A 9,462-nucleotide genomic window follows, 5' to 3' on the forward strand; every position below is an offset into this window, starting at 1 on the left:
CATACTCTTAACCCTATTGTACCAGAAAACGTACTTTTACTTTACTGTACTGTACTGTACTGCACTGTACTGTACTGTACTGTACTGTACTGTACTGTACTGTACTGTACTGTACTGTTCAAAACTTTTATATACCATAATAAATATACCATACTCAAGTTCTTAACACTATTTTACTTTACTGTAACTAACTGTAACTGCGTTGTACTATACTTAATTGCACTGTACTTCACTGCGCTGTACTGCATTGTAACTGTTCTTCTTTGAACTGTACTCAATGAACTTGATGGTAATGGGAGCACTTTGCACTTTTTAGACAAATAATTTCCAGCTGCCTACACCAGCCTGCACACCACTAGTTGAATATAAACTTTTTCTACCGTATAAATAAGGTAATCTGCCCACAACGCCATTTTTACTTTCATAGACGCCGCCATGTTTTAAACAATTGCCATTTGGTTTTCATGAAGGTTAACGTTTAGACGATCACATATTGATTAACAAATAACAGGATTTTGATTAATACATTAACAATAACTAACAATTAACAAAATAACATGATAACAAAATAACAATTACAGTTATTTCATCTGATTACCAAATTGAATAAAGAATTTTGCAAAACATTCATTATCCCTTAAAGCTGTTTAATTAGTGATTTCAATTACAAATTTTTTTCGAATTTCAAAACTTTGAGAATTTATTTCCTTTATTTAGTAACCACAACTCACAAGGACTGATTAAGCAAGATGCATCCATGTTACAATATGAAATATAAGAAAATGTAAAAAAGTAAGATATCATTATTTTTTTCCACCCAGGTGACCCGTCTCGCTTTAATGAACAGTAAGCTGACCCAGAGTTTAAGTATGCACAATCTAGCATCATCATTCGGGTCAGATTCAGACACATCAGGTAAACTTTTCGCTAGTTGTTTAACAACTTGTTTAAATCTGTTTAAAATTGGGAAGTGTGTCTAATATTTGATCTTTATTTCAGTTTCAACTCCCCAGCAGTCCCCTGGTACTTCACCTAGTCGATCTAGTTTAAACCTAGACCTTGGCCACTTCTCCTTCTCCACACTTAGTCTCAACAGAACCAGATCTAACTCGTAAAATTAGACTCTTTCCCGCCAAATTTTAAATCTGGCGCCATTTTATTTTTTCTCGCGTTTTAAAGACGACTTTGGCGTTTTGTGAACACTTTACATTGCAGATGCTGCAACAATTAATTTAATATACGACCCTAGGTCTCTTTATTCAAGTTGTTAACTTTTTTTCTGCTCTGCGTGCAAGCTCCTCTTTGAATAAGTTATGCAAAAATCTAATAATTGAAATTGTATAGTCTTGCCGCTGGATGTTGTGATAATATTTTTGAAGTCATAATTCATTCAGATATATAGATAGATAGATAGATGTATTAGCATGTAAATGATAGATAGATCCCATGTATATGTAAAATGTTAAGCAATATCAACATTTTATCGACTGTGTACATGAAAATGTATGTACATTGAACAACTTGTGCACAAGCTGAAAAAATGTTCTTTCTACCATAACAAAAATGGCCAAGCTTTTCTCAGAGCTCTTTAAAGATAGGAAAATTAAATGTTTGATGTTACATTTCTCAATATTTGACAAACTTACTGAGATATCAGTATTTAAGTAATAAATAAATATTCACTGTGATATATATAGATTATGTAAATCCCTTTTACAACATTGTTTAAACTCAAAATAACTTAAACCCCTTTTTTGACAATTTCAAATTTTAACAATTATTATATTTTAACAAGTCACAACACAATATTCTAAAATTCAAATTTTGCCCTTTATTATACTTTATACAGTGGTGACCAGAAAACTGTAGAATAGGAAGACGACATTAGTGCATGACTGAAGGGCATTTGATGTTGTTACAAAGCAAATAGCCTTGCTAGAAAGTTATTAAATCACTAATTAAGTGAAATGGGTCTCCTTACACTATAAAACTGCTGTGCCTCATGTTCATTGGACTATTTAAAGTCGTATCTTGAGTATAAAAGTCGTCTTTCTATTCCACAGTTTTTTGGTTATTACTGTACAATGGGACTTAAAAACTATCATTTGAAAGATGACATTTAACATATTATGTGTATTTGATTTTGTTCAAAGCAAATTAAAAATCAACTTATTTAAGTAAAATGGGCCTGTGAACACTGCACACAGCACAATTGCTGTGATTAATGTTATTTGAAATATTTTAGATAACATCCAATTCACAGTTTTTTAGGTCCCACTGTATCAAAATTGTAGTTCACCAACTTTTATGTTCGTTACCCATGTCATAAATCAAATAACCAAGATTCATTTTTAATAAGTAAATGATTGGGAGGGGGGTTCAATATAGTTGAACCCCCCTCCCCATCATTGTAACGAACTTACCGACTGTATTTAGCAATTGCGAACATTTTGTTCGAGTTTAGGGACAAAATGCCAGGGAAATAAAAATGTGTGAGATATCCCTAGAATTATGTTCATGATGTCAAACAAAATGTAAGTTTTCTTAACACACTCATGGTATAGGTAGATATTGATAACAAACTGAATTTCTATTTGTTTAATGTTGTAAATATACTTAATTTATTAAGGGAATAAAAGAATTTGAATCTTGTACTATTGTTTTATTGATTAAATATGCACTAATCTGTTGCAAATTGTTTAATTTAAGCATAGTAAGGCAAGATTATTGTCATGTTTTTTTAAAGGAATGAAAGACCAATTCACAACGGTACCTTATATTGTTCCATCAACAGGAACTCTTGATAACTTTGTATTATGTTTAATTTGCTTGCAACTTTTTTGGTAAATTATTATTTATTCTATAGGTCTTGCAGAAAATCAATAATTTAATTTTAAAAACGCTTTAGATAAAGAATATTTAGGATTTAGGGAATATACGGTGGTAGGCGATAATATCAATAATTTCAATACAATGAAGACGACTTTCGATTCTAATTTTGATTTATATCAAGCTTTTAAACAGCATGATACACAAAAACATGGAAACAGAGAAAATCTGTCGATTAAAAAAGCTTCTCAATTTAATTGCATGTAACCTTGTAATTCGAAAAAAGCTTGTTAACAATTAAAACTTGAATAAAAAAATCGTCTTCCTTTTATTGTATATTAGCACTCTAATATCTTAGGGTCACTTGTAATTATGTCTACAGCAACTTGGGAGTGAATTTTCATGTACACTGTACAGTACAGACTGACATAACTCCGACATACAACTTTACAGAGTTGTAAAATTTTGCAAACATTTTCTCTCCGTGTCAAAATTTAGTATTGTGTAAGTAAAAGATATGTTCTTAAAACTGTTTCTTCTCTACCTAAGCTCAGTATTTACCCTGACAGAAAATATATATATCCATAAGTATCTCCTCAAACTACTCAAAATCATCCCAATATCTATAGTTTTAAATACATTTACTTCAGAGGTACAGGGTGTCCCACGAAACATGAAAGTATGCAAGAGGCCTTGAATGTCGTCTTGATTTTTGATATAATTTGCTGCGTTTATTTGTCAACCTAATTTTAGAAGTAAATTTCTAGAGATAATAATCACAAAATTCCCCTTGTCCTGCCATTTCCAAAATGTGGTCTGCATTTTTTGTGCTTTCAATATTGCCCGAGATATGAAGAATTTCGTTTAGATTTCGACAATTTTGCTTTTATTTAACAAAATTGAAATCTGAAACAAACTCTTTATATCTCCGGTAATATTGAAAGCACAAAAAACGCAGACCACTTTTTGGAAATGCCAGGGCTAGGAGAATTATGTAATAATTGTTTCAAGAATCATACATGTTAAAGTAGATAGAAGACTAAATGTCACAAATAATTCAAATACCAAAAACGACTTTCAAGTCGTCTTGCTATTGTCATGTTTCGTGGGACACCCTGTATATAATGCAAAACGGAACCGTACACTGTAAACTAACCAGGAGGATAAGGTCAAATTCAATTAACATTACTGTTACGACCTTGTCCTCCTCTAGTTCTGGTTTTACGCACAATTGTAAGAAAATAAAATTTATTTAATTACATATTATGAATTAAAAACATTTTTGTTCTTTCTAATAGCTCTTCAATAAGAGGAGTTATGTTAAAAACATTTGAGATTTCAATCTTACAAGCATTTTACTTTAGTTTGACGTGAGTTTAATGATGACCCAATAGTTCAGCCCTTCTAGGGAGGTTACAGTGAAATTTCCATGCTAAATCCCCACTATAAAAAGAATATGATATTTCTTGGTTAAATTTTGTCTACCCTCATTCGAAGTTTATTTTGAAGTTGAAAACATCCTGCTTGTTGGGAACCCTGTATATTCAGGGGGAAAAATTTAAAAGTTGACATGTGACAATTTGTTTTAAAATGACGTGTTTTAATATGACAGTTACTGAGCTTATCTTCAACATGTCTGTGCCTTGTTAAATGTGTTTTTTATGAATGTAAAAAAAGAAAGTTTGTCATTTTAATCGTTAAAATTTGTTTATCAATGGCCAACCCTAGGTGGAGTTACTCAATCCTCGCAGTTTAATTTCGGCGAACAAAAATTATTTTCAATTTCTTTATCTTATTGAAAGTAAACAATTTCTGATTAAAAAGTTTGGTATTAAACCTGTTTCCTATTCAATTTATTATACATAACAAAATCTTATTTAATCTTTAATTGACTGATCAATTGATTATTAAAACATTAATCGAATTGATCGAATTGATCGAACTGATCGATACCATAGATTAATATTCAGAATGTTAATATGTTACTTGATACTCCTCTTGGCATATACCGGACTAGGTTCAGAAACTACAACTATAACAACTACAACTACAACTACAACTACAACTACAACTACAACAACAGTTCGAACAACCACAATAACAATTGAACCAACTACAACAACTCGTTCAACCACAACAACAGCTGAACAAACAACTCTTCCTACAACTGCTCCTAAAGTTTGTCCATCTGGTTGGTTTTCTGATGCTGAATATGGTTGCTACCTACCATACTTTGAAGCAGAAGGTGTAACCTGGCTTGAAGCATTACAGGTAGAAATAATAATGGTTGGTTTTCATTTGCTGCATGTAATTATTCATCTATGAACATGGTCCCACGTTTAAGTATTTTCAAATGGTTTCAGTATTATCATTTTACAACTAATGTACATAGGTTCAGTACACTTTTAAGAAATATATCAGTTACAAAATTTTAGTGACATTTTGTAATAAAAAGGAGATTTAAGTATTGTCTGTGGGGGGGGGGGGGGCAAAGAGAAAGAATCAAACTTTTCAAATGTCATTTTGAAAGTTTCAGAAAAATCAATGCTGTCTTTGTCTTAAAAATCGTGAATTCCATGGTGATTTCTTTTAATTGAAAGTGTTATGGATTAAAGAAATACTAAATGACCCCCCCCACAGTTTTTTCATGAGTAATTAATTAGTAATATAATATGTAAAATGTTACTTTACTTTTTATAGTAGCACAACCTCAAAATGCGCTAAAAGAAAAAAGACATTGCAGAGAAAAATTGTATTTTTAGAATTTTTAGATTTGCAATGAGTTTGGAAGTATACTTGTGGAAATATATAATTCTGACCAACAGGTGAAAATTGTTTTTTTTTTGTTAAAAGAAACGTAAAACATATAAAAAATGCTTTTTTAACCCAATATAATTACATATGTTAGAAGACATTCATAAAATTTTCTTACAAAAGAATCTTTTCAAAAATCAAATCTCATAAAATTCTTTTAACATTGTCGTTTCGTTCGTTAGTGTCAACCATTCGTTTTTCGTTTAACAAATTGGTTAGTTAGTTTTGAAAAATCAAAAACGAAACGAAAAACTATCGTTTTTTCGTTCAGAGGTATTTTGTGGATTTTCTAATATCTAGGATATGTTCAGATGCATGTTGAGAATTTACTGAGATACAGTGAACAGTTTGTAGGTAACCCTATTCCTGCTGAGGGGGGAGGGTAATTTGAGCCCCCCCCCCATGTAGTTTTTTTACATAACTTAAACGGTTTTGGTCTGAGGATGTTGAAATTCTCTGACTTTTTCTAAATACCCATAGCCCTCCATTTAGGTCTTAAACCGGGCTTTTATACTAACTGCCTGAGTCAAGCTGCCTGAATGACTACTTTTTTCCTGTTACAAACTGAATCGTTGTTATGACCCACTTTCACTTGTCAGATTTTGATAATTTTAAGCTTTTTGGAAAGCCTATGACATAAGGAAACGGATTGCACAAGTTTTGAAATTTTTGCAAATTATTTTAATACAACCCGTCTAAAGAAATTTGAACATTTTTAGCTTTTCTTAATTACACATCAGGTTATTTAAAATTTTGGACACTTTTTTGCACATTTGAATTGGCATATTCAAGAGCTTTTCAAAAATGTATATTTTATCATTTTTGGAAATTTTTTTGCAAAGATTTTTACTTTATAACTTGATTTTGCACAAAAAAAATATTGAGCACTGATGATATAGATGAGAAAACCCAGAACTTTCACAATACTATCAGATCTAAATATGAAGAATTTTTTCCTGAAAAAAGTTTTATTGTTAGCTCTTTGGATAAATCATGGATGACACCAGAGCTAAAAAGAATTAACTTAAAAAAAGAAGCAAGAATTTTGGAGAAATCGCAAAAGTCCTCTTTGGAGAACCCTAACGAAAAAATTTCTAAACTGTAAAGGAAGCAAATTGTAAAAGATTTTAGGCCAGAATTTTTGATGAAGCTTTGGTACAGTCTAGTTAAAAAGATTGGTTTGCAAGATGTCAAAGTAAAATGTCTTAATCTCTAAAAGAGTTGTTAATATGGCATTCACCCCAGTAAATAGCAAATCACTAATTTTTATTTTAGTAATCTATAAAAAGCTACAAGGTCAAAAATGGTTGCACTTTACGTTGTGGCGACGTCAAAAAAACCTTGTATCGACTTAAGATCAACGTCGGCCGACTAGAGACGACGTCGCCCTGACGTCTTGTCAACGTCAGTTGGTGTGGTGGTTTTTTTTTATGAGACATACTATCCAGTAAGCCCACTGTGTTGCAGTAATACATCCTTCTATTAAGCATTAAAATTTTCAACAAAGAAAAAGTTTATTTTGCACTTAAATCTATTTTCGCCTAAAACTGAACTGTAATTGTACATTTACAGTTGGCAATGTACACTAACACTCCCTTTAAGGAAAACTGAACTATTGGATTGGACTAGAAGATCTAGGAGAGGAGGGATGGTAATGTGAAATTTTTATATTTTAAAACATAACATTTTTTTTTATTAGGTTTTTTATTTTTCTTTATAATATTTGTAAATCAATAAACTTTGTACAGCAATTTTTCTCCTAAATATAGTTGTGTTGGAAAGTGAACATTTGCTGTTTCTTTTTTAAGGTTTCAATGGATACATTTTGGATATCCTCCCCTCTACTTGAACTGGGGAGCGGGCAGGCCCGCCTATCCAGACCAGTTTAACAGAGAGGATTGTGTGTATATTGGACATGGTGATTATACTAATAATAATAAATGGTTATGATCATATATTTAGAGAACAGTCCCTGTAAACTGGTTATGATCGTATATTCAGAGAACAGTCCCTTTAAAATGGTTATGATCGTATATTCAGAGAACAGTCCCTTTAAAATGGTTATGATCGTATATCTAGAGAATAGTCCTTGTAAACTGGTTATGAACGTATATTCAAAGAACAGTCCCTGTAAACTGTTTATGATCGTATGAACAGTCCCTTTAAACTGGTTCTGATCGTATATCCAGAGAATAGTCCCTGTAAACTGGTTATGATCGTATATTCAGAGAACAGTCCCTGTAAACTGGTTATGCTAGTATATTCAGAGAATAGTCCCTTTAAACTGGTTCTGATCGTATATTTAGACAATAGTCCCTGTAAACTGGTTATGATCGTATATTCAGAGAACAGTCCCTTTAAACTGGTTATGATAGTATATTCAGAGAACAGTCCCTTTAAAATGGTTATGATCGTATATCTAGAGAATAGTCCCTGTAAACTGGTTATGAACGTATATTCAAAGAACAGTCCCTGTAATCTGTTTATGATCGTATGAACAGTCCCTTTATTTCAGACTATAAGTGGGTGGATGCTGACTGCAGTTCAACCCATCAAATGTCTCCACTCTGCTGGATTCCTCACAAATAATTAAGCTCAAACTTTATTTAAACAAAAAAAAGTTTGAAATAAAAATCATATTTTAAATAAAATGTTTAAAATAGTTATGACACAGTTAATGTTGCGACAAGTAGAAATTACTCATAAAAGAAATCTAGAAATCTAAAAATCTAGAAATATATAGAATCTTGAACTCTAGAAATCTAGAAATCCTCTCGTTGATGATTTTAAAAACTTCCTGGAATTTGTGTTTTAATTTTTGAAACAAATGTTTTTAAAAACGATAATTTTGCCTTTTTTCATTATTAATGATCAATGAACTAAATCGTTTTTCAAGTAAATTAAAACTGTCGACACATACTATTCCAGTTTAAAAAGGTTAAGATATGGATTAGGTGGTGCATTTGAAAAGAGTGGCGGGGATGAGGGGGTCTCTTAAGATATTACTACAATATTACCTGAAAACAATCAAATAGGAAGACGACATTGTATACAATATTACCTGAAAACCAGTGAAATAGGAAGACGACATTGTATACAATGATTTGAAAAGAGTGGCGGGGATGAGGGGTCTCTTAAGATATTACTACAATATTACCTGAAAACCAGTGAAATAGGAAGACGACATTGTATACAATGATTTGAAAAGAGTGGCGGGGATGAGGGAGGGGGGTCTCTTAAGATTATTACTACAATATTACCTGAAAACAGTTGAATGGGAAGACGACATTGTATACAATGATTTGAAAAGAGTGGCGGGGATGAGGGGTCTCTTAGGATATTATACAATATTACCTGAAAACCAGTGAAAATAGGAAGACGACATTGTATACAATGATTTGAAAAGAGTGGCGGGGATGAGTGAGGGGGGTCTCTTAAGATATTACTACAATATTACCTGAAAAACAGTAAAATAGGAAGACGACATTGTATACAATGATTTTATTTTAGATGTTGTTATAAGGCTAATAGTTTTACTTGACACTTAAATTAGTAATTTAGTTAAATGGATCTGTTGACACTACACAATCACTGCGTCTCAAGCTCATTAGACTTTTTAAATTTATGATTTGATTCTAAAAGTCGTCTTCCTATTTCAGGATTTTCTGGTGGTCACTGTATTACAGTAACTGTAATGAAAAAGTTTAAGAGATATCAAAATAAACATTGTTTACGTCGAAATTAGTGATTTTTTGTGATAAATTCACTAAACCAAAAGTGTTGACACTTCAAAAAAAGGCATAATTGTAATTGTTTAAG

General features: G+C 31.6%; 2 protein-coding genes across 2 annotated transcripts in view; both read left to right on the forward strand.

Annotated features, from left to right (window-relative positions):
- The window catches only part of LOC111710535 (ecotropic viral integration site 5 ortholog), a gene marked incomplete in the record, with an annotated part of 47,483 nt that extends 45,795 nt beyond the window's left edge, over positions 1–1,688 (forward strand). Inside the window, 2 exon segments of the mRNA XM_023484640.1 lie at positions 822–915; positions 1,000–1,688. Coding sequence (XP_023340408.1) covers positions 822–915; positions 1,000–1,115 — 210 coding nt within the window.
- A 2,988-nt stretch (positions 1,689–4,676) lies between these two features.
- Positions 4,677–8,280, forward strand: LOC111710533 (perlucin-like protein). Its single transcript, XM_023484638.1, has 6 exons — positions 4,677–5,100; positions 5,601–5,654; positions 5,955–5,997; positions 7,246–7,294; positions 7,452–7,561; positions 8,159–8,280. Exons 1-6 carry the CDS (start codon positions 4,801–4,803, stop codon positions 8,230–8,232), a joined length of 630 nt encoding a protein of 209 aa, XP_023340406.1. The 5' UTR covers positions 4,677–4,800; the 3' UTR covers positions 8,233–8,280.
- The last annotated feature ends 1,182 nt before the right edge of the window (positions 8,281–9,462 follow it).

Source organism: Eurytemora carolleeae, unplaced genomic scaffold, assembly GCF_000591075.1.
Source record: "Eurytemora carolleeae unplaced genomic scaffold, Eaff_2.0 scaffold1064, whole genome shotgun sequence".
Lineage (NCBI taxonomy): Eukaryota > Metazoa > Arthropoda > Copepoda > Calanoida > Temoridae > Eurytemora > Eurytemora carolleeae.

Coding starts and splice junctions, on each gene's coding strand:
- LOC111710533 (XM_023484638.1), top strand. CDS start 4,801: ATGTTAATATGTTACTTGATACTCCTCTTGGCATATACCGGACTAGGT. Junction 5,101..5,600: donor CCTGGCTTGAAGCATTACAG/GTAGAAATAATA, acceptor TAGAATTTTTAG/ATTTGCAATGAGTTTGGAAG. Junction 5,998..7,245: donor ATACAGTGAACAGTTTGTAG/GTAACCCTATTC, acceptor ACTCCCTTTAAG/GAAAACTGAACTATTGGATT.